The 26,175-nt window shown below is 61.8% G+C and overlaps 1 protein-coding gene across 3 annotated transcripts; it reads left to right on the top strand.

The window, feature by feature from the left end:
- Positions 1 to 5,552: 5,552 nt before the first annotated feature.
- CDC42BPG (CDC42 binding protein kinase gamma) lies at positions 5,553 to 24,718 on the top strand. Of its 3 annotated transcripts, none has more exons than XM_032357493.1 (37): positions 5,553 to 6,200; positions 8,871 to 8,962; positions 9,043 to 9,126; positions 9,485 to 9,580; positions 9,846 to 9,994; positions 10,506 to 10,599; positions 10,811 to 11,011; positions 11,124 to 11,372; positions 11,741 to 11,820; positions 12,638 to 12,735; positions 12,835 to 12,915; positions 13,198 to 13,286; positions 13,391 to 13,570; positions 13,895 to 13,987; positions 14,095 to 14,216; positions 14,293 to 14,365; positions 14,595 to 14,701; positions 14,789 to 14,903; positions 15,138 to 15,286; positions 15,370 to 15,458; positions 15,861 to 15,913; positions 16,004 to 16,099; positions 16,195 to 16,254; positions 16,522 to 16,627; positions 16,843 to 16,976; positions 17,072 to 17,211; positions 17,295 to 17,394; positions 18,149 to 18,365; positions 19,281 to 19,343; positions 19,447 to 20,046; positions 21,099 to 21,196; positions 21,277 to 21,361; positions 21,489 to 21,609; positions 21,756 to 21,873; positions 22,053 to 22,176; positions 22,312 to 22,397; positions 23,389 to 24,718. In XM_032357493.1, the coding sequence occupies exons 1-37, from the start codon at positions 6,041 to 6,043 to the stop codon at positions 23,443 to 23,445; spliced, it is 4,659 nt and encodes a 1,552-aa protein (XP_032213384.1). In that variant the 5' UTR covers positions 5,553 to 6,040; the 3' UTR covers positions 23,446 to 24,718. The 3 variants fall into 3 exon arrangements, with proteins under 3 accessions (XP_032213384.1, XP_032213383.1, XP_032213385.1); XM_032357492.1 differs by having other exon boundaries at positions 16,001 to 16,099; XM_032357494.1 differs by having other exon boundaries at positions 5,554 to 6,200; positions 16,001 to 16,099; positions 17,313 to 17,394.
- The last annotated feature ends 1,457 nt before the right edge of the window (positions 24,719 to 26,175 follow it).

Genomic DNA, 26,175 nt, shown 5'->3' with positions numbered 1-26,175 from the left:
CAGTACCACTCCGAGGGTTTGCCTTGACCACCAAGACTCAGGAAATCGCTTTTTCCCATTTCACCACCAGGAACCGGAGACTGGGGAGAGCTGGGGACTCCAGCCCGGTTGGCCCGACTGCAGACTACCAGCTCTCGGAAGCAGCCTTTAAAAAGGAATCGCTCGTGGGGCGCCTGCGGGGCTTAGTCGGCTGAGTGTCTGCCTTCAGCTCAGGTCATAGTCCCGGGGTCCTGGGATCGAGCCTCGCATCCGGCTCCCTGTTCAGTGGGAAGTCTGCTTCTCCCTCTGCCTGCCCTCTCCCCCTGCTTGTGTTCTCTCTCTGACAAATAAAATCTTAGAAAAGAAAAGCTCACTGTGCTCCCAAAGTCTGTGTGAAAGACTCAGGTTTGAGAACCCCATTGCGGTCACTCCGGCCCAGGGCCTTGAAGGCTCAGGACAGTCCTCAATTTCCAGGGGTCACCCGAGAGGTAGAGCGTGCTGTTCGAGCTGCTAGAGAAAGAAAACAAAACTTCCAAGTTCTTACGGAAAGTGGGTGAGAGGTGCTGCTGGCGGGCTCGGCCGCCTCCAGCCACGGCCCACACTGCACAGGGGTGCTGCCCATCTGAGGCTTGGAGGAGAGGCCCTCGGCAGCTGTCTGCCCCACTGCTGCTTCAGAGCCTGTGTCCGTAGTCTGTGTGTGTGTTGTTGTTTTTTTAAGATTTATTTATTTGACAGATAGAGATCACAAGTAGGCAGAGAGGCAGGCAGAGAGAGAGAGGAGGAAGCAGGCTCCCTGTCGAGCAGAGAGCTCGATGCAGGGCTCGATCCCAGGACTCTGGGATCATGACCTGAGCTGAAGGCTTTAACCCACTGAGCCACTGAGCCACCCAGGCGCCCCCCTAGTCTGTGTTTTATAGCTGGGGGGAGTGGGGTGTCTTCTCCCAGGCTGAGGTTCAAGTGGCCAACCCCCCTGAGGACCGGTGCTACATCTCTTCCTCCTCCCCACCCCACAGCTGGCCAGAATTCTGGGCAAAAGACCCCTCTTCAGAGCCTAGTCTGGGGAACAGGGGGCTGCTTGCACTCGGCCCCCAGAGCTCCTGGAATGAGGGGCACCTCAGTCCAGCACCCAGGGAGCCATGGGTGCCACCCCTGTCTAAGCTGCACTCTGCAGCTCTGTTTTCTTATAATATATTTTTTTTAAGATTTTATTTATTTATTTGACAGACAGAGATCACAAGCAGGCAGAGAGGCAGGCAGAGAGAGAGGAGGAAGCAGGCTCCCTGCTGAGCAGAGAGCCCGACGCGGGGCTCCATCCCAGGACTCTGAGATCATGACCTGAGCCGAAGGCAGCGGCTTAACCCACTGAGCCACCCAGGCGCCCCATGTTTTCTTATAATATTTTTAAAACATTTATTTATTTGCTGGAAAGAGCAACAGAGTGTGAGAGCACAAGCAGGGGGAGTGGCAGGCAGAGGGAGAAGCAGACTCACCGCTGAGCGAGGAGCCTGATGCGGGACTCGATCCCAGAACACTGGGATCATGACTTGAGCCAAAGGCAGACAGACACCCAGCTGACTGAGCCATCCAGGTGCCCCTTTTTAAAATATCTTATTTATTTGAGAGAGAGAGAGAGAGAGCGCGCGCTCTGGAGCTTGAGGACGAGCAGGGGGAGGGGCAGGGGCAGAGGGAGCTCCGCTGAGCAGGGAGCTGGCTCCATCCCAGGACCCAGATCAAGACCCATGCCAAGGTAGACAGACGCCCAGCCAGCTGAGCCACCTAGGTGCCCCCGTGGCAGCTCTGTTTCACACATTCATGCTCCACATGAGAACACACCAGAATGAGCATTTCTTCTATTCTTCTACTGTGGGGCTCAGGCCAGGCAGGCAGGAGTTAGAATCCCAGCTCCACCACTTGGCAGAACTCAGCCTCTCCCTTCCCGAGACTGTTTTCTTTCCGTGCCAAATGCAGGGACCCCGGCTTCACTGAGGCCGGGTCCCTGGGGTGCCCTACTCCAGCCACCCGCTATGGTTGTTGCGGGGGTGGGGTGTTAAGGGTTGGTGCGGGGAAGCCCAGCACCCCACCCAAGTCCCAGAACAAAGCAGGCAGGGCCCACCCTTCCCTGAAGCGGCTCACAGACTGGGTGGCGCCCGTGGGTCAGGGGGTGGTGGCTGAGGGGCTCCTGGGCCTGGCTTCCTGTGCACCCAGAGGGATTGATAATTATAAAACCACGTGGGGCCGCCACGGCTGTGGAGCGTGGGAGCCCCTATAGCGTGTTGGAGCAGCACAGAGAAGGTTTTTGGAAGAAAAACCAGGATGATGAAATCACCATATGTCCACCCATTTGGAGCTTTGGACTTTTCAAAGGACACACCCCCGGTGTGCTGGGGAGGGCAGGGGAGTGGGCATGCTGGGCTGCCAAGACTAGCTTGGGGAGTGGGGGGGCCCCACCACACCATCTCCATCAGCTCTTCCCCGAAAAGCCACCCCTACAGACAGACAGTGCCATTAAACCCGAGTGCCTGAGCAGCAGGACACAGCGACCACCCTGCCTCCCCGACAACCACACACTCTTCCTGGACAGACAAGCTCCAGCAGCCATTGGTGGTCCGTCTTCTTTTGCATCTCTGGCCTGAGCTGGGCAGTTCTCCCTGGTGCACAGAGACCACGGCCCAAGAAGAGAGGGGCCGCAGACCACATGCCCTGTCAACAGTAGGGAGGGCTGTATGAGGCCACAGCCAGCCTCTCAGTTTTCCCCAGTCCTCTAGGGCAGGAGTGGGTCACTGCTTCCGGGGCGGCCAAGGGCAAGTGCCGTCTGGCACTCTAGTCACCCCTGTGGGACCATCCGCTAGAGCGGCTTCCAGAGCACGGCTGGGAAGGGTTCAGCCTCAGCCACGGGGCTGCCTCTCTCTCGACTTTGGGGGAGAGGGGAGCCACAGACCAGGCTGGGGAGGCCTACGATGTGGCTGTCAATGCGAGAGACCCTGGAGCCTGTCTTGCTTCTCACAGCCCCAGAGGGCTGTACTCCGGGGGACAGGAGAAGCAGAGTTCCGTGCCCCTTATTTGGGACCCCCTTATCTGGGCTGGCCTCTCTCCCCCACTAAGCCCAGGTCACACCGTCTAAGGCCCTTTGCAGAAGTTCTATGTCAAGTCCACTGTCATTTGGCCTTTCCTCACTCCTGTCCCCAGCATAAAGGCACAACACACTGCCCTCCTGCTCCCCGGCGCTGGCGGAGACCTGCAGCCTGGGTCAGGAGGCAAGCTGGCACTGCCCCCCTCCCCCCTCCCCAGGCTCAAGGTATTAATTTATTACAGGAGGGAAATAATAACCCCTTCCTGGAGAAGATAACAGATCTGCAGTCCCTTTGAGATGCTCAGAAGCACCGCAGGAATGGAATGTGAGGTGTAATCTGGAGATCTGCTCTTTGCGGACTGGGTAAGAGAGGGGAGAAGAGGTTATGAGGGCAGCAGGTGCCGCATCTGGGTGGGCCTCACACAAGCAGTGAACGAGATGGCAGTAGGGAAGAGGGAAGTAGTGGGGGGTTTCCTGCTCAGACTCACCCGCTGAGCACCCACCGGGCTGGCCCACAACAGGGGTCCCTGGGGCAAGGACCTAAGCTCAGAGACAGATGTACTGAGACAAAGCAACCCTGGGTACAAGAACTTTCTGGGCTCAGGGCTGGAGGACAGGTGCTTGTGGAGGCCGGAGGAGGAGTTCAGGCACTGACTGAGTGCTGAGAGGTTTTCCGACCTTGGAGCCCCGTGGGAGTGGGCAGAGCACCCAACCTCCTTTTACAGATAAGGAAACTGAGACTTGGAACAAGGATGTGACAAAAGTGAATACAGAACCAAACTGAACCAAGTACCAGATAGGCGGGGAGTGCCGAGCCCTGGTCCCAGTTCAGCCCAAGCAGACCTCGGCAGGACTCCCGTTTTTGTGGCCTGTGACTCAGTTTCCCCTCTGCTGTCCAATGTGGGCATGGAATCTTTTCTTTTTAAGATGTTTAATAAAATATTTTATTTATTTGAGAAAGAGAGACAGGAAAGCACGAGAAGGGGAAGGGGCAAAGAAGCAGGCTCCCCGCTAAGCAGGACCCTGGGATAATGACCTGAGACGAAGGCAGAGGCTTAATGACTGAGCCACCCAGGTGCCCCAGATTTTTAATTTTCTTAAGTAATCTCTACACCCTGGAGCTTGAACTTACAACCCTAAGATTTCAAGAGTCCCAGGGTCTAGGGACTGACCAAGTCAGGTGCCCCTGTTGTGATGTTTTTTATAGGGAGCCCCTAGTAAAAGGCAGGAATTCCAGGCATTCAGGTCCCTGTGGGGATGGAGACTTCTGGGCAAGAGGATAGCCTTGTCTGAGAATAGCATTCAGAGGCTAGGGACTTGCCAGAGGTCGCACTTGGGAGTGATCCAGGATCCAGAGGCCTCATTGGTTGGCCCGTGACTGCCGACCCCTGGGGGCTGGGAGCAGGGAATCAGGGTGTCCAAGAGGGGCAGGGGGAATGGCCCATCTTCCCACCCAGGACACTTTGCCTACCCTCTAGTTCCTTAGAAAATGGGCACTTGGACTTGTCCTGAGCACCTGGCCCTCCTCTGGTCTCTGGCGCCCTCCTGTGGTCTGTAGAGGGGGGGACTCTTCCTGTGGGCTCCACCCCAGCCCTGCCCCATGAGGAGGACCCAGAATGCTTCAGGTAAGAGCACCCCAGAACTCCTGCCCCCACTCCCTGCCAGGAGTGAGTGAGACAGCCTGACTCCATTTCCCCATTTCGCTGACGGTGGGCACAGGAAAGCCACAGGGCAAGTCTCAGAGGACAGCAAATGGGACACCTGAGAGAAAGTCCCCTGTGTCCCGCCAGGGAGGCTCGGTTCAACTCCGCTGACATTCACAGAGTGCCTCCTCCACCAACACTGGCAATGACCCTGTCTGGACTCTACGAGGTCCCTGTCTGAGGGGGCAGGCAAGTCCCCAAAGAGATCTCCTAATGGAAGAATTTGTTGTCTAAAGCCACTAAAATGCCCCACCCTTTGTTCTCTCCTCTTGGACAGACCCACAGTCCCCTGGCGTCCGGTCCAGCCCAGCTGGAGACAGCTGGGCAGAAATCAAATGTCACTGGACAGAATCAGTCCCTCCCCCTCCCACCTCCTCCTGCCCAGCTTCCACCTCTCCTTGGCCCTCACGTTCCAGGCTGGCCACAGGCCTTGCTCCTGCCGAGGCTTGAAAAGCCTGTGGTGGAGTTGCCAGCCCAGCTCCACTCCAGGGTCTAGCTGCAGGGCCTCCTCACCCTCAGACTCTCCATTCACCTCCGTCCTTCTCAAGCCTCAGTGTGTCCATCTGCCAAATGGGTGTAACCATCCCTGCCTCACCTACCTGTCTCCCGGGTCGGCTGTAACGACACAAATAAAATGAAATCAGAAACTAGCGAGGTTCCCACCCCTGCCCCGCTCTTGGGGGTAGGGGGGTGTGCCAAGCGCGGCGGGCATCCCGGGGAGCGAGGGGACTACAACTCCCATCCGGCTCCGGGGCCGCGGGCGTCTCCAGCCCCCTCTCCCTGAGCTAAGGAAGACGCAGTCGCTGTCCCAAGGAAGCGAGGGAAGCCGAACTGCCCCGGGCATCCCCTATCTAGGTTGGGGGCCGGCGAAGGGCCCGGTAGGGCTGGGCCTGGGGCCGCACAGAGATGTAGGCAGCCTTCCCGGCCCGTACAGAAAGAACCCCCTGTCCAGCCCAGCCAGGAGTTTACTCTTCGGGGCCCGCCCCCCCACTTCCTGGCCGAGGGTTGGCCCCGCCCCCGGGCGCCTCCGCCCTCCCACCTTCACCTTCAGTCGCGTGTCCCATTGGCCGGAGCTCACCTGCTTGTCCGTCGAGGGGCGGGGCAGAGGGCGTGGCGCGGCGCCCAGGTGTGGGCGCGCAGGCGGCAGCGGAGGAAGGTGACAGCGGGGAGGGCGGGAGGGGTGGGGGGAGGACTCGCGGACGACCCGCGGACCGACAGACGGACGGGCCGACGGGCCGGCATGCGAGCGGCCCGGCTCTAGCCCGGGCGCGGGGCTCCGGCCGCAGCCATGGAGCGGCGGCTGCGCGCGCTGGAGCGGCTGGCGCGGGGCGAGGCCGGCGGTGGCCCCGGGCTCGACGGCCTCCTGGATCTGCTGCTGGGGCTGCACCACGAGCTCAGCAGCGCCCCCCTCCGGCGGGAGCGCAACGTAGCGCAGTTCCTGAGCTGGGGTGAGTGACTCGGGCGGGACCGAGGTGGGGCGGCTCGAGGGACACCGCGCGGAGACCCTCTCCCTCCCGCGCCCTGCGCCCACAGACCCTCCCGCGGGGAGCGGCACCCCGACGAGCTACCCGCATAGAGCCCGCACTGGCCCTGACATGTGCCACCGGACCCCTTGGGCCCTTTGAGCTGTACACCTTACCCTCCCTCAGACTCACACACACACTCCTTCCCACGCACAGAAGCTGGCGCGTGTTCACAATACACAACTTACGCAGACACACACAAGCTTGGTCCCAAGTGTAGACCTCAGACTCGTGTCCACCTCACATGTGCTACAGAATCGGGTCAGGGACTCCTCACTCACCCGTCATACTTCATGACCCCGGAGAGCAAACAGGCACACACGCAGACCCGTGTGTCTCACGCACTGACACACACGCTTTCTCAGTCTCCCACATACCGCACAAACATGCTGAGATCCTCACAGCTCAAGGAGAGACCCAGGGAGCCCCACACTTCGCCCTGAACGCCATCCCAGCCACACTGGCTGTTACACACTTGCCTACTACTCACAGATCCATGGGGATTGCATACTTGCACATTCCTACACACGCGCACACACACACACACACACACAAACACGTCCATCTCATGGCACACAAGGCCACCCCAAACTGGACACAGGCACCAACCTCAGCCCCTTTCCCTGTGCAGGTCGCTGGCCAGGCTTCCTGAGTCTATTCCCCAGGGTGGGGGTGGGGGGTTCCGGCTGGAGGTGGGTCTGCACCCCCTCCTAGTTGACTCCTCTGAGTCACTGGAAATGGGTGACCCAGAGCAACGGTCAACCCAGTGTGGGCACCAGCCTGGCACCAGCCTGGCACCAGCCCTGGGCCTCCCTGGTTATGTCTGGCCAGGCCGTGGTGGGGGGAGGGCATGGAGCCTGGCCGGGAGGGTGGGGTGAGGCGAGTGTTTGCCCAGTGGGTGACTAGCATTCCCGGCACTCCTTAGCTCTGGGTAGGCACAAGGCCTGGCCTGGTTGGGGGCCCACAAGACAGTCCAGTAAGCTGGCTCCGAGCCTAGCCCTTTCCTCCAGGATGAGGGCAGCTAGGAAGCCCCTGCCTCTGGTACCTGCCACTCTCCTTGGGACTTTTTTGCACCTTACTCCTGTGTTTCTGACCGCATTGTCACCACCTGCTGTGACGCCCACACACGCGTGTGTGTGTGTATTTGCACACACATGTGCTCCTCCCTGCCAGCCTCTAGCGTCTCTGCCCAGGACCCCAGCATGGGGGCCTGTGTGTTGACATCTCCCGAGGTAACCCAGCAGGGCGGTGACTCACTCTGCTCCTGCTCCAACTTGTCCCCGCTCCAGCCCAGAGCCCCCATCCCCTGTGGCAAGGCAAGAGGACTGGGCAGCTTGTCCTGGAGACCTTGATCCTCCCGACTGTGGGCCCCGGGTTTTGGTTCTTGTCTGGCTGACAGGTAGCCACCCTGGCCTCAGTTCCCCCCCGGATGCCTGTGGCTGCTTCTTCCCAGCTGCACACACAGACCTGGGAAAGAGACAATTAATTTCTGTAATGAGGTTTGCACACCACCCCTGCTGCGGGGGTTCTGCCTGATAAACCTGTGGAGCAGCTCTCCGTCCCACCCACAGACCCGCCCAGCTGGCAGGGAGTTTACCTGCTGGCCGGGGGAAACTGAGGCAGGGAGCCAGACTGCAGCTGCCCCCCAACCCCACCACCCATTCTTGCCTCCCTGAGTTTCCAGGCTCCAATCCCCTCCATAGGCCTGTGGCTTCTCAGGGCCTGGAAAGGGCCTGGGAGTGGCTGGAGATGCCCCTCCAGGGAGTATCGGCGACTGGGAGAAGAGGGGGTTCTCGCCTGGGTGAAAGCCGAGTCCAGAGAGGGAGGCAGGGCCTAGAGTTGTAGGGCTGGTCAGGCCTGGAGGAGATCTTGAGGGTTCACTCCCTCAGGTGCCAGCGTCAGGCGCCAGGGAAAGGTTTTTGGCTCTGTTTTTAAGTCTTGTGAGAACGTGGGCAGACCTATTTATGCCTCCAGACTGAGAAGGCCCCACATAGGGCACACAAAGCCTGCCCTCCCGGAGCCCTGCAGAGCCACCGTGTGTCCTGTCCTCTGGGGCTGCCCCGGGCCTCCCTCCCAGCCAGGTACCTCCGTGCCTGTAGGGTCCCAAGACCAGGGCTCCCAGCTCCCAGTGGCAGGGAAGCCTCTCTGGGGACAAGGAATGTCGTCTGTCCAGTTTCCCAAGACAGGCCCGGGCCTGGTCCTGCCAGGTGCCAAGAACTGTGAGCTGAGGGTGGGAATGGTGTATCCCCTTCCTCCCCAGGGTGACCTGGTCAGCCAGGGTCAGCCCCAGACTGGGAAGGACTACAAGTTCCATCAGCCCCTGGAACCAAGACTGCCTAGAGTCAGGGAACCCTGGATTTCAGGAGGTCTGGGGGCCAGGTGGTCAGCAAAGCCCACCTTCCGTGCTGCTTACTCCACCACTGAGGCGGGGGTGGTGCAGCCCCTCTCAGCAACTTGGCCAGAGACTCCCCTCTCCCTGGGGAGGCCATCCCTGCCCTGGCCTCGTGGGGGTCGCAGCTCCTGCTTTCCCCAGGCAAGAGCCGGAGCCGGGGCCCTCCCCTTGGCGTCCCTGAGCTCTGCTCTGTGTCCCCTCAGCCAGCCCCTTCGTAGCGAAGGTAAAAGAGCTGAGGCTGCAGAGAGATGACTTCGAGATCTTGAAGGTGATCGGCCGAGGGGCCTTCGGGGAGGTGAGCGCAAGGCATGGGATGGGTGGGGAGAGGGGTTTGCACCCGGGCAGAGCTGACCGCGGTGCTCCCTGTGGCCTCAGGTCGCCGTGGTGAGGCAGAGGGACAGCGGGCAGATTTTTGCCATGAAAATGCTGCACAAGTGGGAGATGCTGAAGAGGGCTGAGGTTGGTTTGGGCTCTGATGGGACTTGGGCATCCTACCAACGGGCAAGGGGTGGGGACGGGGGTGCTGCCAGTGGGGTGTACGGGGCATACCGGGGAAGGGGCAGGCGATGCTGCTGAGCATGCCTCCCCCATTGCTTCCCCACGATAAGCCCTTCTTAGAAGCTAACATAGTTCCCATTTCCCTTATGATAACACTGAAGCCCAGAGCCATAGAGCGCAGGCCCCGGCTCACACACGCAACCTCATTTTGAGCTCCCAGACTTACTGATTCTTCCTCCATCCCCTGAGCTGGGGAGGAGGGTTTCCTGGGCCCTGATCCCACCATTCCCCCCTGCCCCACTCCCCAAAACTGCTGCAGACTGCCTGTTTCCGGGAGGAGCGGGACGTTCTGGTGAAGGGGGACAGCCGCTGGGTGACCGCTCTGCATTACGCCTTCCAAGATGACGAGTACCTGGTGAGGGGAAGAAGGAGATGCTGGGTCCGAGGAGAGAGAGACCCCTCCTGTGGGAACCATGAGGCTTCCACTCCCTACCACCTGCTGGGCCTGGAGCCCCTGCCTATGCTCTGGCTGGACGCTAGTGACCCCAGAGCTGCTGGGACACACTCATGCCTTCCCAGAACCCCTCAGGACCATGGGGCGGTGGGCAAAAGCCAGGGCCCCAGGACAGTTACCCCCCACTGTCTGATTCTTGGCCACCCCCCCTTCCACCACCATCCAGTACCTGGTGATGGACTACTATGCTGGGGGGGACCTCCTCACTCTGTTGAGCCGCTTTGAAGACCGCCTCCCACCCGAGCTGGCCCAGTTCTACCTGGCTGAGATGGTGCTGGCCATCCACTCTTTGCACCAGCTGGGCTACGTCCACAGGTAGGGCCCCCAGCCCACCCGCTGACTGCCCTGGGGACGGCTGCCAGTGGTTGTGTGCTTAGCACGTGCCAAGCCCTATGCTGGCTGCTTCGTACACGTGACACCTTTGAGTCCTCCCACCAAAACCCTGTGTGAGGGGGGCGCTGCCCTTGTCCCCAGGTGAGAAAGTCTGGGCTTAGTTTGGGTTTAGCTAGCGGTCTGCACTGGGGCAGTCTGACTCCCGCATCCCCCATGGTGGGCCCTGCTCCCTCCAGGGATCATCTTTACGGGTCCTTCTTCCCAGTCTAACCAGCTTCTCCCTTCCCGGGAGTCAGGAGGCCTCGTCACCAGCCTCCACCACCCCCCGGCCCTCTGTACACATGCACACACACTGTTCCTGTGTGCTCGCGGAGATGCGTGTGAGCAGATACACGCCAGCGTGCGTGTGCCCACGTACTCCCATCCAGGCATGTGCCTGCACACACCCCTGCACACACGGCTCAAGCCCTTCCCTTCCCCTGCGCTCCCTCAGGGATGTCAAGCCGGACAATGTCCTGCTGGACATGAACGGTCACATCCGCTTGGCTGACTTCGGCTCGTGTCTCCGGCTCAACAACAGCGGCATGGTAAGGCCCCAGGGTGAGGGCAGGGGCCCCCTGGCACGCAGAGCTCCCCAGGGCAGGAAGGACGGGGTCGAGGCCGCAGGTGGGGTCACTGGGCCAGTGGGAGTGTCAGGGCCAGACCCGGGGGCTCTGGTGAGGAGCCATCAGGCCTAGCCAAGCCCAAGGCTGTCTTCATGGTGTCAACACCCCTCCACCCGCCCCCCCACACACACAGGTGGATTCATCAGTGGCGGTGGGGACACCGGACTACATCTCCCCTGAGATCCTGCAGGCCATGGAGGAGGGCAAGGGCCACTACGGCCCACAGTGTGACTGGTGGTCTCTGGGCGTCTGTGCCTACGAGCTGCTCTTCGGGGAGACGCCCTTCTATGCTGAATCCCTCGTGGAAACCTACGGCAAGATCATGAACCACGAGGTCTGGCTGCCAGGAGGGTGGCAGGAGTCCTAAGCCCCCACGGCTGGGATGTCCATGGGCGGGGGTGGGGTCCGGGACGCCCACCTGCACCCTCCCTCCCCCTGGCCTGCAGGATCACCTGCAGTTTCCCTCGGACATGCCCGACGTGCCCGCCGCTGCCCGGGACCTGATCCGCCAGCTGCTGTGCCGCCAAGAGGACCGGCTGGGCCGTGGGGGGCTGGATGACTTCCGGAACCACCCCTTCTTTGAGGGCGTGGACTGGGAGCGCCTGGCAACCAGCACGGCCCCCTACATCCCTGAGCTTCGTGGGCCCGTGGACACCTCCAACTTCGACGTGGATGACGACACGCTCAACCATCCGGTGAGTTGTGGGTCCCGCTGCTGGACCTTGCTGGCTGTGGAAGCCCCCAGAAGTTCTCCAGAGGTTCACAGGCATTACGGTTCACCTGTGCTACAGTGGGTTGTAACGAGTGAAGGTCTTTGGACCTCAAGTGTTATCCTATTAACCGGAGGTCTTGTGAGGAAGAACTCTCAGTGGCACCTGGGAGGCCATGGCTGTGAGGACTCGCAGGGGTCGTGGTCTGCTTAGGTGGGGACCAGGTCACCTTCCTCGGTTCCATCTGAGCAGGAGGAGGTCGGCATTCCCGGTCCCAGGGCAGTCTCCGGGTTTTGAACCTCAGCCTGGAGACAGGCCTGTGGGGTGTGACACTCCTTCCCCTCCTGCTGCAGGGAACCCTCCCACCACCCTCCCATGGGGCCTTCTCTGGCCACCACCTGCCATTCGTGGGCTTCACCTACACCTCGGGAAGGTGAGTCTAGACCTCACATACCTAGGAGGCCTGGCCTGGAGGACACTGGGCACGTGGGCCACTAGGACCCCGGGAAAGAGGTTGAATGGCCTACCCGGTGCCTGTCCGTGAATGGAGTCTGGGTGTGTACTCTGAGCTCTCGGGGAGACAAGTCCCATGTGCTCAAATTCTGGTGGAGCCATGCCGATGCCCCATCTGGGTCGCATCCCAGCATCTGGCCCTTAGGGGACCCTCCACACAGGCTGAGAGGGTCCCAGACTCAGAAGCAGAGACCTAGAGTTGGAAGGGCCCCTCCCAGTCCCTGAGCCACCTTTTATGCCTCTTGATGCCCATTCTACACTGGGCCAGGTGACCTAGATCATTCGAGGGGCTGGCCTGAGACGGCGGCGGCAGTGAGGAGGCGCTCGGAGGGGCCAGCAAACGGATCCAACCGGCACTCTGAGCGCCACCGTGTGCCGGGGATGGGGCCAGCTGGCCCTGATCACTGTCCTCGTGCCAGTCCCTGGAAGAGGGCCTTGAGGAAACTGAGGCTCAGATATGTTAGGTGACCAGTCAAGTTCAAGCGGCCTCTTAGGTCCAGGGCTGGGGCTTGAACCTGGGTCTGGGGGATCTTGGGGCACGGCCCTGCCCACTGGGATCCTGGAGGCAGGGTCTGGTCCGGTCTGGTCTGTTTCTGCCAGCACAGAGCCCAGGGCTGGGTCCGGAGCTGGCACGCAGAGGGTGTTTCCTGGATGAATGGATGAGTGGATGTGGGAAGGTGGAGGGGCCCTGCGTGGGGTGGGGCTTCTGCCACCAAATGTCGTCCTGCTCTCCGCAGTCCGGACCCTGAGAGCAGTTCCGAGCAGTGGGCTGGCCTCGAGCGGCAGCTCCGTTGTCTGGAGCAGGAGAAGACGGAGCTGAGCCGGAAGCTCCAAGGTACTGGGGAGCCAGCCCGGCCGGGGTTGGAGGTGGGGTCTGACCGGGGAGCTGTTGGACTAGCTGCTCACTGACGGGTGCCCACCCCCTGCCCCGCAGAGGCCCTGCAGTTCTCCTCAGACCATCGGGAGCTGGAGAGGCTACGGAAGGAAGTGCAGACTCTACAGGGCAGGCTGTCAGGTATCCCGCGCCCCCGCCCCCATGCCCCCCGATCTCTTACCCCCATCCTCACCCGGGAGGCTGAGCAGTGTAACTGGCGCCCCTGGGTCCAGCCTGGATTCCAGTCGTGTCCCGACTCTGGACACGAGGTGTGGTCTTAGAGAAATATTTTAAACTCTCTGAACCTACCCATAGGAAATGGGCCAAGAAGACCCATTTTCTTGGGCTGGGGTGAGGGTTTTGGCGCATGTGGAGTGGCTGAGGCCATCAGTATGCAAGGGCCTCAGTGACCATTCCTGGCAGAGACGCCGAGGGACAGCAAGGCCCAGACAGACGGTGGGAGCCTGGGCCAGGACGGCGAGCTACGGCAGGAGCGAGACGGGCTCGTCCAGGTGAGGGCCTGGTGTGGTGGGGGAGCAGCCCAGGGCTCTGTGCTCAGGAGATCTGTGCCCTGACTCCAGGCCTTGCCCTCTGCACCCGCTCTCTGGGCCCCCAGGAGCTGGCCGAGGCTCAGGCGGGGCTGCGGGAGCAGGCTCAGGAGCTACGCAGAGCCCAGGAGCGGCAGGAGGAGCTGCTCCAGAGGCTGCGGGAGGCCCAGGAGAGAGAAGCGGCCACAGCCAGCCAGACCCAGACCCTGAGCTCCCAGCTGGAGGAAGCCCAGGAGAGCAGCAGGAAGGTGTGTGATAGGGGCAGGTGGGGACTGCTGCTGTGACACACACACACACACACACACACACACACACATAAACACACACCCCTTGGGACTGGAAGAAGCCCTGGGAGCTTGGGGCTTGGTGCTGGCAACACCGCACACCTTTGCACCCCCACTGTGGATGCCCGAGGCCCAAGCGAGGGGATGCGTTGGCCGGGGGACCCGGCTGGAGGGTCACTGCCTGCATTCCTGCCATGGCTGCCAGGGCCCAGAGAGTGTAGCAAGGCGGGGGAGTGGCTTGGTGTGGACATGGTCAGCAGTGGCTGTCCCCATGCCTCCTCGTCACAGTTACAGGCCCAGGTGGCTACCCTCTGCCGGGAGGTGACACAGCTCCAGAGACAGAGGGAACGAAGTCTTGAGAAGGACTCTTTCCGGGTCAAGGTAGTGCGGTCTAACCTCTTCCAAGGGGCACTTCCGCCTGGGTCCCTGGAGCGCGGTGGGCCATAGCTCCTCAGGCCCCTGCCCTGACCTGCCTTCATGTCCCCAAGACCATCCACACTGCCTCTGAGACCAATGGCACGGGGCTGCCGGAGGCCGGGCCTCAGGAAGCGCAGCTGAGGAAGGAGGTGGCGGCCCTGCGCGCGCAGCTAGAGCAGGCCCGTGGCCACGCGTGAGTTGGGCCGACGGGGTTGGGGGGGCGGAGGGGGCCTGTGCTGGGAGTCATCGGGCCATCCTCGCTTCCCCAGGCTGAGTGGGAAGGAGGAGGCTCTGTGCCGGCTACAGGAAGAGAACCGGAGGCTGAGCCTCGAGCAGGAGCGGGTGAGCATGGCGGACAGAGGTGGACAGACCAACAGGCAGCGGGACGGAAGTGGGGAGCTGGCGGGGGGGATGGTCCGAGCTGCCAGGGTCCTAGAGCAGGCGGTCTCCCCAGCCCGGTAGCACCCACAGCTGGCAGGCGAGCTATGGTGGGTAAACTAGGGTGGACACGGATGGGGCTGAAGGGTGCTGGGACCCCCGGGGACTGACCCTTTTCCTGCCTGGTCCCCAGCTGGTGGAAGAGCTTGAACGGGAGCAGCAGAGCAAGCAGCAGCTGGAGGGTGAACGGCGGGAGACGGAGAGCAACTGGGAGGCCCAGATCGCTGACATCCTTAGCTGGTGGGAGCCGACGGGGTAGGGGGGAGGGGCTGGGCCCAGGTGGGGCTGAGGGTCCAGGCCATGACCATGAACCCCGTTTGCCATCAGGGTGAACGACGAGAAGGTCTCAAGGGGCTACCTGCAGGCCCTGGCCACCAAGATGGCCGAGGAGCTGGAGTCCTTGCGGAACGTGGGCACCCAGACGCTCCCTTCCCGGCCGCTGGTGAGAGCCTGCGAACACCCTGGGGGGCGGGCGTCCCAGGAGCCTCCCTCGGTAGACAAGGACATTGAGCTCGTGGAAGATCGGTGACTTGCCTGAGCTCACAGCAGGCCAGTGGCCAGTCTAGGGCTTTGAGTCTGGCCAGGTGGCGTGGACGGCAGTGCGCTCAGGTGGGAGGGCCCTCCGAGGCAGCCAGGCCCTGGGAGGCATCTTACGCTGGCGCCCCCTGGCCACCAGGACCACCAGTGGAAGGCACGGCGGCTGCAGAAGATGGAGGCCTCGGCCAGGCTGGAGCTGCAGTCGGCGCTGGAGGCCGAGATCCGGGCCAAGCAGAGCCTGCAGGAGCGGCTGACGCAGATGCAGGAGGCCCAGCTGCAGGCCGAGAGGTGAGAGCACGGGCAGGCCCCGCCAAGGGGGCTCGGGACCTCTGCGGAGGCCTCTGACGAGCCCTCTGCCACCTGTCTCCCAGCCGCCTGCAGGAGGCCCAGAAGCAGAACCAGGGCCTGCAGCAGGAGCTGGCTGCACTGCGAGAGGAGCTGGCGGCCCGCGGCTCAGGAGGTGAGTGTTCCTGTGGCCCCAGGGAGCAGGTGTCCCCACAGCCCGGGGGTGGGGGTGGGTGAGTGCTCCCACAGCCCAGAGGTGGGTGCTCCCGCAGCCCGAAGGGTGAGTGCTTGTCTACCTGCCTGTGCTGGAGTGAGGCCTCCGACTCCAGCCTCATGAGGACTGAGGGGGGGTCCACGACGGCCTTACAAGATTGTGGAGACAAGTCCAGACTCTGCTGCTTACCCCACTGTTACCCAGCACTTACAGAACGCCTGCTGTACCCACCACAGCCTGCCGTCCATGCTCCGTTTCACTGAGGAGGAAACTGAGGCACTGTCTGGCCCCCAGTTCCTCAGGAGCGAGGGTTAGGGCTGGGCCAGGGCCCCACCCCCAGTGACCTGTGCTCTCTGTTTGCAGACACGAAGCCCTCAAACTCCCTGATTCCCTTCCTGTCCCTCCGGAGCTCAGAGGTAAGAACTGTGCGCGGCAGGGCCAGTTGGAGGGAGTCCTGGGGAGAAGCACAGGGGTCTTGACTTCCTCCTCATCTCACTGCCCAGAAGGAGTCCACCAAGGATGCTGGTCTCTCGGGAGAGGTCCCGAGGCCCGGTGTGGAGCCAGAGCTGAGGCCAGAGGGCCGCCGCAGCCTGCGCCTGGGGGTGAGGACAGGCGTGAGTCCCGCGTTTCGGGGGCTGGGGCTGGGCCCCCCCGGCTGCCTGTGCCCTCCTCACCCATCCACTTGCCTCCCCCGTAGGCCGTGTTCCCCAAAGCTCCTGCTGCTCCCACCGCCCCTGCTGAAGGTCCTCCAGCAAAGGTCAGCACCCAGAGGGCTGGAGTGGGGTGGGGGCACCAAGCCATTCTGCCAGGTCCCTGCCTGGGTCCCTCCCCAGGCGTCACGGCTGGCAGACTCCACAGGGGACGGGGGCGGTGAGTTTGAGCACCGTGACGGGCTCACTGGGGCTAGGCTTACACTGCCAAGGCTCGTCCCCTGGATCCACCGGAGGGTGGCTTCGGGGATGGGCCACAGGGTCCTGGGAGGCCACGGTCAGCTGTGGGTAACAGGCGTGTCCTGCCTCCCCAGCCTGGTTCGCATGCGCTGCGACCCCGGACCTTTCCGTCCCCTACCAAGTGTCTCCGCTGCACCTCGCTGATGCTGGGCCTGGGCCGCCAGGGCCTGGGCTGTGATGGTGAGACCCCGCCCCACTCCACCTGCATGCCCCGCTCCTGTTCCTGGGGGAGGGAATGAGACGCCCTGATCCGGACGCACCCCAGTTTTCCTGCTGCTCTGTTTCGTGCTCTCTTTTTTTTTCTCACGTGATGGGGGAATTGGTGACAGTTCAGAGTCCTGGTTCCAGGCTGTCCCCACCCAGCCTCACACCACCGGCTTCTGCTTTCCCCACAGCCTGTGGCTACTTCTGTCACTCAGCATGTGCCCCCCAAGCCCCGCCCTGCCCCGTGCCCCCTGACCTCCTCCGCACGGCCCTGGGAGTGCACCCCGAAACGGGCACGGGCACAGCCTACGAGGGCTTCCTGTCGGTGAGCTGGGTCTGGCCAGGGAGGGGGAGGCCAGCGCGGGTCGGCTGAGAGCCCGGCGGGCCCTCCCATGCCTGCTGTTCCCCCCAACCCTGCAGGTGCCGCGGCCCTCGGGCGTCCGGCGCGGCTGGCAGCGCGTGTTTGCTGCCCTCAGTGACTCCCGCCTGCTCCTGTTTGACGCCCCTGACCCACGGCTCAGCCCGGCCAGCGGGGCCCTCATGCAGGCCCTGGATCTGAGGTGGGTACCAGGCAGGGGTGGTGGGAGCGAAGGGCTGCAGGGGTCGGGGGGAGGCAGCCAGGGGCCCTGTGACTTCTGACCAGCTCCATGGACCTCCCCAGGGACCCCCAGTTCTCAGCCACCCCGGTCCTGGCCTCTGATGTCATCCACGCCCAGTCCAGGGACCTGCCATGCATTTTTAGGGTGAGTGCCGGGCGGGGTGAGCCGGGCCGCCGTCCGCCTCTGCTTGGCCCTGCTCCAGCCACGCTTCTCTGTGTCCTTCTCCGTGGCTGCCCTCTTCACCGCCCCCTGCCCCCACCACCCCATCACCTCTACAGGGACAGCTACCGTAGCCTCCATCCCACAGTGCAGCACGCTTTCTGTTTGTGACGCTGGCCGTGTCCTGCTCCGTTAGGATCCTTCTGTGGCTTCCTATCACCTCAGGGTGCTCCTGAGTGTGGCCTTGGGTCCTCCCATTTCTGACCCTGCAGGCCTCCCTGGCCTCCCTCTGGATCCTCTCTCTGCTCTGAACACAGCTTGCTTTCTCCAGTTCCAAAAGTGCCCTGTAACACGGACCCTTCCCATCCCGTGTCCTCTGCTCGGCCCAGGCCACCCCTGAGCCTCTCCCCAGCCTGGACCATTCCCGGTTACTCCGCTCACCCTCGGGGCTCCAGCGGAAATGTCTCTTCCCCACAGAGGTCATCCTTCCCTCTCAGCCTGGCCCGGGGCCCTGCTGGATGTTCCCACAATGCCCCATCCCTCCCCACCGTGGCACTGGCTCAGGGCTCTGGCCTTGGTGTGCCAGTCTGACCGTCCTGCCTGGCAAATCACCTGCTGGAAGACAGCTTCCAGCCGGGCGCCTGACTGCTCCTGATGGTGCTAAGAGGCATCGGCCCAGGGAGGGAGGGGATGGCCGACTGTTGGTCCACAGCCCTCCAGCCTGGGCCCCTGCCCGCAGGTGACGGCCTCCCAGCTGACCGTGCCGCCCGCCGTGTGCACCGTGCTGCTGCTGGCCGAGAGCGAGGCCGAGAGGGAGCGCTGGCTGCAGGTGCTGGGCGAACTGCAGCGCTTGCTGCTGGACACACGGCCAAGGCCAAGGCCTGTGTACACGCTGAAGGAAGCTTATGACAACGGGCTGCCACTGCTGCCCCACGCACTCTGCGCCGCCATCATCGGTGAGCCGCATGGCTCTGGGGAGGAGCCTGGGCCTGTCGGGAGGGTTCCTGCCTGGTCACTGCCCGGTCCCTGCCGGGTCCCTATATCCACAAGCTGCAGACTCTCTGCATTATGTCCGTGACCCTCCCCAAGGCATGGCTCTGTGGGCAGCCCAGAGCCAGGGGCTTAGGTCTAGGCTTCTGCCACTCCATTTCTCTGTGCCTCAGAGTTTCTGCTTTTTCTCAAAGCATCTTAAGTGCTTTAGCAAGAGATGAATGAGGGCTCCCATCCTGGCTTTCTTACCGGCAGCGGGGAGACCACGGGGGAGCCTCATACTGCCCTCTGTGGGGCCGCTGTGTTCGTCCAGGAGCCTGGGGCTCAGCGGGACCTCCATGAAGAAGTGAGGGAGCAGTGCCTCCTGGCTTCCCTAGGCAGCTCACCTTGGCCCTGAGCCAGCCCCTGCCCTGGAGACCTGGGGCCTCCCCCTGCACTCAGAGTGGGCACCCCAGGAGAGACTGTGCAGCTCCTCCTGACACAGGGCCCCTGTGTCCACCGGTCACTGGGGGGACAAGGGCACTGGCTGAGCAGGGACTGCTGTGAGCCGGGCACTCATGGGCAGCTCTGGGAGAAAGGACCCCTTGTCCCCACTTTACTTCAGGAGGGACAAGCCTCTGAGAGGTGACAGGACTTACCCCAAATCCCACAACTTGGGGTGGGGGCCTCTCACTCTGCCCCTGGCCCTTGTGGGCCTTCCCCCGGCCCCCTGTAGAGCCAGCCCAGACTTTGAGAGAAAAGGGTCGGGTGACTCAGGGACAGCGGGCTTGCCGTCCCCATGTCCTCAGGAGAAGCTGAGGCTTAGTAAGGATGGGCAGGCTGCCTCATCTGCAGCTGCCGATGGGCCCCCTGAGCCCCGATTCTCTCCCTCCCGCTACCAGACCAGGACCGGCTCGCTCTGGGCACTGAGGAGGGCCTCTTTGTAATCCACCTGCACAGCAACGGTACGTGCCCGGCAGGGCGGGGGTAGGCCTGGGTGGGGGTCAGCCCCAGGGGCAGGGGGAGGATGGGCACGGTTGCTGACACTCTCCTCTGCCAACCCCGAAGACATCTTCCAGGTGGGCGAGTGCCGGCGGGTGCAGCGGCTGGCTGTGAGCCCCGCGGCGGGCCTTCTGGTCGTGCTGTGCGGCCGCGGCCCCAGCGTGCGCCTCTTCGCCCTGGCCAAGCTGGAGAGCACAGAGGTGGTGGGTGCCAAGATCCCTGAGTCTCGAGGCTGCCAGGCGCTGGCAGCCGGGCGCATCCTGCAGGCCCGCACCCCTGTGCTCTGTGTAGCTGTCAAGCGCCAAGTGCTCTGCTACCAGCTGGGCCCGGGCCCAGGGCCCTGGCAGCGGCGCATCCGGGAGCTGCAGGCACCAGCACCTGTGCAGAGCCTGGGGCTGCTGGGCGACCGGCTGTGCGTGGGAGCCGCTGGTGCCTTTGCCCTCTACCCGCTGCTCAACGAGGCTGCGCCCTTAGCGCTAGGGGCCGGTCTGGTGCCAGAGGAGCTGCCACCGTCCCGCGGGGGCCTGGGTGAGGCGCTGGGCGCCGTGGAGCTCAGCCTCAGTGAGTTCCTGCTGCTCTTCACCACCGCGGGGGTCTATGTGGACAGCGCCGGCCGCAAGTCTCGCATCCACGAGCTGCTGTGGCCAGCAGTGCCCACGGGCTGGGGTAAGGCCTGCTGAGGGCCAGGCTGCGGAGGGTCCTCCTGCCTGACCACCCCCTGCTTTGCCCTCGGTGGACCGCACCAGATCTTCCTCTCCTGGGCCTCTCTGCTCGTGCTCTTCCCCTCGCCTAAACTGTTTTTCTTGTACCTGGCAAACTCTTAACAGCCAAGTTCAGCCCCGATGCCAGCTCAGGGCCTGGAGCTGGTAGGCTCTCCGTAAATGACCACCACGACTTCTGTCATTGTCATTGCTGCTCTCATGCTCCCCACCCTGCCTTCCCCCATTTCTGGTCCTTTGTTTCTTTTTGCTCCCCTACCTGTGTGTGCAGACCTCAGCCCTACTGCTCTTTGTACCTTCTTGTAATAACTGGTTTGGTACGGTGGGGGTCTTGTGGAATGGGCTGGGGCTGGTTTCTTCATCACATCCTGCACCAGCCCAGGGAAGCACATCCTAGGGGCTATAAATGTTTGGAGGAATTAATGAGTGAATGAATGAATGAATGAATGAATGAACAGGGCAGTGGAGGAGTCCAGCACATGCGCAGGTAACTGTGAGATGGCGTTGGGCTAGAAGACAGGGACACAGCTCCCTTCACAAGCAGAGGCTTTTCTGGGGTTGGGCCTCTGGGTTGGGTGTAGCACAGACTTCGTCTGTAGGAGTTGGAATCAGGCTGCCCAGGGCTAATTCCCAGCTCTCACTCACCACTGGGTGACCTTGGCCACTGCTCAGCTCTGGGGTTCCATTGCGTCATCTGTAAGTTAGGGATGATAACGCGACCTGCCCAGAGTTGTTTAAGAAATGAAGGAGAAAAAGTCTGCCAAGTGGTGGGAACTATGCCTGGCATGCCACTTAGTGAGTGCTCCGAGACTGTAATCTGATTTCTTCTGGATGTTGGGTGGGGCAAGCTGGAGTCTTCAGAAGGACCTTCGGTGGGGCGTGGAAGTTACTGTGTGGCGGCAGGACCCAGGGGGGTGTTCCCCGGGCCACGGCGGAGGAGATGAGGCTACGGAGGTGCCTGGCTTGCGGGGGCTGCTCAGCACGTCTCCTGCCCCGCAGGCTATGCAGCCCCCTACCTGACAGTGTTCAGCGAGAACTCCATCGACGTGTTTGATGTAAGGAAAGCAGAATGGGTCCAGACGGTGCCACTCAAGAAGGTGAGGGCCTGCCCAGACCCCTGGCTCTGGAGTGGGGTGCAGTCGGGGAGCGCGGCTGACCTCTGTGCCTGCTGCCTCAGGTGCGACCCCTAAACCCGGAGGGCTCCCTGTTCCTCTTTGGCACGGAGAAGGTCCGCCTGACCTACCTCAGGAACCGGCTGGCAGGTGAGAAGTGCGTGTGCAAGACAGTCCCGAGTGTGTGCCTTCACGTGTGGGTGTGTGACGCTGGGCTCCAGCGGACGGGGGCCCTGAGCACTTGGGAGCACCGTCCGGCCCTCTGCTCCTCCCACAGAGAAGGACGAGTTCGACATCCCCGACCTCACTGACAACAGCCGACGCCAGCTGTTCCGCACCAAGAGCAAGCGCCACTTTTTCTTTCGCGTGTCGGAAGAGCAGCGGCAGCAGCGGCGCAGGTGCGCCTGCGCGATGCGGTAGCTGGGCGGGGCCTCCCGAGCTTGGGGGCGGGGCTAAACCCAGGCCCGTCCCGGGGGCGGGTCCGTTTGGGGAGAGGGTGCGCGTGAAGGAGTTACCCCTTCCCCCCATATCCCTCCACCCGCAGGGAGATGCTGAAGGACCCCTTTGTGCGCTCCAAGCTCATCTCGCCGCCCACCAACTTCAACCACCTGGTGCACGTGGGCCCCACGGACGGGAAGCCCAGCGCCAGGGACCTGCCCCGGGTGAGTTCTCCGGAGCCAATCACAAGCCGCCGTGCGGAGGCTCAGCCAATCACCGGCCTTCCCGACCCGCTTGAGCCTCTGCTTACCTGGGACCCGAGACCTCAGCCTGTCCAGGCGGGGGTCCCCACTGCTACGGCTTCACCGCCCGGTCCCAGCCCTTCTGCACTGCCCCCCAACAGGCTCCAGAAGGGAAGGGCCGAGGCACGCGCAGCTCCGGCCCGCAGCGTCCCCACAGCTTCTCGGAGGCTTCGCGGCGCCCAGCCTCCGTGGGCAGTGACGGGCTTTCTGGAGACGCGGACGCCAGTAAGGACAACCCCGCTGCTTCCACTGCCTTCATTCGCTCCCAGAAGTTTCCACCCCCTTTGGACTCCTCATATTTGACCTTGGATTTCTGTGTCCCTCCCCACCCCCACCCCTACCATCCTGCTCCTGGCGCAGTGAAGAGGAAGCCTTGGACATCTCTGTCCAGCGAGTCCGTGTCCTGCCCCCAGGGATCTCTGAGCCCCGCAGACTCCCTGATACAGGTGAGCTGGTAGGGTTTTCTCCTCCCCTGTAAAAGCACAGGCAGTTCTGTCCGGGCTGGGACCTGAAGCCACAGAACAAGCTGGGCCCATCCCTGCCCTGGATACTAAGAGAGGCTGACTCGCCCCACAGTGGGCCCCAACAGAGGCCTCGAGTCAGGTCACCCTAGGTGGGAATCTTGGCCCTCACTGTCCCAGGAGTGTGGCCCTGGGCGAGATGTCCGGCCTCCCTTTCACCTATAAAATGAGGTTATTGTGAGATTATTCTAGAAATGATAGCTGTATGAGGCGATGATGACTACAGCAGGGTGCCTGACACATGGGGAGAAGTCACAGAAGGGGAACTCTTCAGAGGCCCAACCTGGGGTGGAGGATCAGAGGAGAGGCCGCTCTGGCTGGGCACCGGGGAAGGTGTAAGAGCTGGGAAGGCTCCCCTTCACCCTCCGGTCACTTCTTCACTGCCACCCCCACTGGAGCCACGCCAGGCCACTCAGAGCCCTGGGACTTGCCATATTCTTTCACACCTTCAGGCTCTTGGCCCTGACATCCCCCTGGCGTGAATGCCCTCTCATTAACGTCCGGGCCACTCTCAAGGCTCTCCACTAATATCACTGCCTGGCAGCCACCAGCCTCCCTAGGACCCGGGCCCTGCTCCGCATCCCTCATCAATCCTTCTGTGCTATGGTTTTCCTCCGATGCCAGTCCTCCTCCCTCAGCTGTGGGCTCCCCGATAGTGAGGGTCAAGTTTGGCTTCTGCCTAGAGAAAAGTGTGTTTGCTGACTGATGAAGAATTGAGTAAATGAACAAAGGGGCTTTGATTTGGGCTCCAGGGTTAAGTAGGAGTTACCCAGGGCTTTTTCTCCTATAGTCCTATTCCCACCTCACATCTGGCCTCCTCCAAGGGCCCTGATGCAGCAGGTGATGGGTCTTGGGAAGGCCTGTGGGGGGCACTGGTCTGGTGAGGAAAGAGTCTTTCCTTCTGTTTCCCCTCCAGGTGTCAGAACGGCCCCGGAGCCTTCCCCCAGCCCCTGAATCAGAGGGCTCCCCTTGACACCCTCTGCAGGGCCCACCCCGATCCCAGGACCAAGAGACAGAAACGAGCAAAGAGCTTGAGGAATGCCATGCTCCGGCTGGCCCGGGATGTGTGCAAATTCGGACTCAGGGAGGGCCTGGGTCAGAGAGCGACTTGGAAGCTGGTCTGGGTACCCAGGACCCGGGGGGCCTGACTCCCAGCCCTTATCCTGCCTTTCCCCTCTGCTCCCAGCCCCTGTCTGTGCTAGCTATGGGAATAGAATGGCCCCCTTTCTGCCCTGGGGGCCCATCTGCCCTGGAGTCCTGGGGCAATTGTGCCAAAGCTCTCCTTTTCCGTGCCAAGCCTTAGAAAGCCTGCAAGCAAGAGTCAGGATGAGGGGTAGAGAAGGACTGGGCCTTGGGAGCAATGGGGGGGTCTTGACTGCGGACTGTCTAGACGGTAGGTGAGGCCACGTTGGGGTGTATCGCAGTATCTGCTCAGGGTCAATGTAGGAAAGACAGAGTCTGATCCAAAGGAAAGGAGAATGGGGCGCCTGGCTGGCTCAGTCAGTAGAGCATACGACTCTTGATCTCAGGGTTGTGAGTTCAAGCCCCATGTTGGGTGTAGAGATTACTTAAAAATTAAAATATATTTTTTTTTCAAAGGGAAGGAGAATAGGAACAGAGAATGTAGATGAGGGAGGATGTAGGTGAAGGAAGTAGGAGAAGGTCGGGACGGAAAGGAAGTGAGGGCGGTGGTGTTAGTGACTGGCAGGAGGGGGTGGGGGCACCCAGAGGGGAGGGTTAGAGGAGGAGCAGTAGAGCCGAGGGGGGCCCGGAGGAGAACACTACTAATAGGGGCCTTTCTCTGGGGAGGAGCTTGGCGGGGTTGGAGACAGAGAGGGGCCCTGTGAACCAACTGACCTTGTATCTAATCCGCCCAGGGGGAGATCACTCCTAGACAGGGACAGGATGGGGAGGGTATTTATAAAGGCTACTTGGTGGGAGATGGCACCTGATGGGGGCCGCTGGAGGGTCTCCAGGCACACTCTGGCCCCTCCCAGAAAGGGGGAGGTGGTCCTTTCTCTCAAAGCTTCAACCACCTGTGTATTAGGGGATCATAGGAGGCATTTTATTATTGATCATAGTCATTATTATTGTTATTATATTACTATTTTTATTAAACTTCCCTCTACTGACAAGTTGGGGGCAAAATAAGTATTTATCTCTTCAAACGCCATATTCCCAGGAGGGACTGACCTTGATGCTCTGTGAGTCAGTTGGAAACCAATAAAGATGACTTTTTAAGCTGCTGGCCTCCCTGCCTGGATCTGTCTTCCTGGGGCTCAGAAATTGGGGTGGCGGGGAGGGGTCAAAGATGGACGGAGGAACCGGGATGTCGGGATAGTTAAAGAATTGAGTTCTCTCCCCCATACTTCCAGGAATCAGATGACACATGCCAGTGGGGGTGAGGACAGTTCAACAGCCAAGGGACGGTTTACAGAAATGTGGGCAGTGTTCATGGAACCTGCCAAGGAGAGGCGGGGCTCCTGAGCGCGAGCCACGTGGGAAGAGATGGCGGTGTCACCCGATAGGAGCGGAGGCTCTCCTCGAACTTGGCTGTGGCTGAGCAGAAAGGCAGCCAGCCCAGGAGTACATTCCTCATACCTCCCTCCACCTCCTGCCTCCCTCTGTCCAAACACAAGCAGCAGCCAGAGGACCGTCGAGTTTGGTCCCCACAGCTCGCAGAACAGCCTTGCGGGCACAGAGCTGGGTGGAGCGAGCCGGACCGGGATCCGCCGGGCCCTCCGGTGGCGCCGGCGCCCTGTTGCCCCACCCAGGCTGGTAGGTGTGGGAGGGCGCTCATTGTTCGCAGCTCCAGGGTCCCTGACCGAGCAGGACCCAGGCCTGAGGTGCATGGGGAGGGAGGACACAGCCTGTGGCCCTGGGGTCAGGAAAGGCCTGGGGAGGGGCGCCTGGGTGGCTCAGTGGGTGAAGCCTCTGCCTTCGGCTCAGGTCATGATCTCGGGGTCCTGGGATCGAGCCCCACATCGGTCTCTCTGCTCGGCGGAGAGCCTGCTTCCCCCTCTTTCTCTGCCTGCCTCTCTACCTACTTGCCATCTCTCTCTCTCTCTCTCTCTCTCTCAAATAAATAAATAAATAAAAATCTAAGGAAAAAAAAAAAAAAAAGGAAAGGCCTGGGGAGCTGAGGACTATGCCCTGAGACGCATGGCCAGCCCTAAACCGGGGACAGTACCAAGAAGGGGCCCCAGTGTCACATCTGGCTGGGAATGGGAGTTGGAGGGTGCCCTGGGAATTCCCAGCCTTGAGAGTCAGACAACCTGAATTCTAGCCTAGCTGTGCAGTCATGGACAAGTTACCCGACCTCTCTACGCCTCCGTCTTCCCATCCGTAAATGGGGGATCCTAAGACCCACTTCATGGGATGTTCTGGCGAGACTTCGGTGCAATGAGTGCAAAATGCCTTCAGCCCCCTCTGGAAATGTTTGCTCCCACCCACTGAGATGCAGACCCCGGAGAGGGGGCAGGGACCTTGAGGCCTCTCGCAAGCTAAGGCCCGCAACCATCCTCCCCAAACTGGGGAAATGGCTGCTTCCCAGACACCCAGCAATGATTCAGCCAAAAGATTTTCACATTTTTTAAAAATTTATTTTCGGGGCGCCTGGGTGGCTCAGTGGGTTAAAGCCTGTGCCTTCGGCTCAGGTCATGATCCCAAGGTCCTGGGACTGAGTCTCTTGCTTAGCAGGGAG

Source organism: Mustela erminea, chromosome 9 (assembly GCF_009829155.1).
Source record: "Mustela erminea isolate mMusErm1 chromosome 9, mMusErm1.Pri, whole genome shotgun sequence".
Classification (NCBI taxonomy): Eukaryota; Metazoa; Chordata; class Mammalia; order Carnivora; family Mustelidae; genus Mustela; species Mustela erminea.
This window is presented reverse-complemented; position numbering and strand designations above follow the sequence as displayed.

What these genes read in the sequence shown, in the direction of transcription:
- CDC42BPG (XM_032357492.1), top strand. Translation starts at nt 6,041, where the DNA reads ATGGAGCGGCGGCTGCGCGCGCTGGAGCGGCTGGCGCGGGGCGAGGCC. An exon ending in AGGACTCTTTCCGGGTCAAG is followed by an intron (nt 13,988 to 14,094) that starts GTAGTGCGGTCT and finishes CATGTCCCCAAG; the next exon opens with ACCATCCACACTGCCTCTGA. An exon ending in AATCCACCTGCACAGCAACG is followed by an intron (nt 19,344 to 19,446) that starts GTACGTGCCCGG and finishes CCAACCCCGAAG; the next exon opens with ACATCTTCCAGGTGGGCGAG.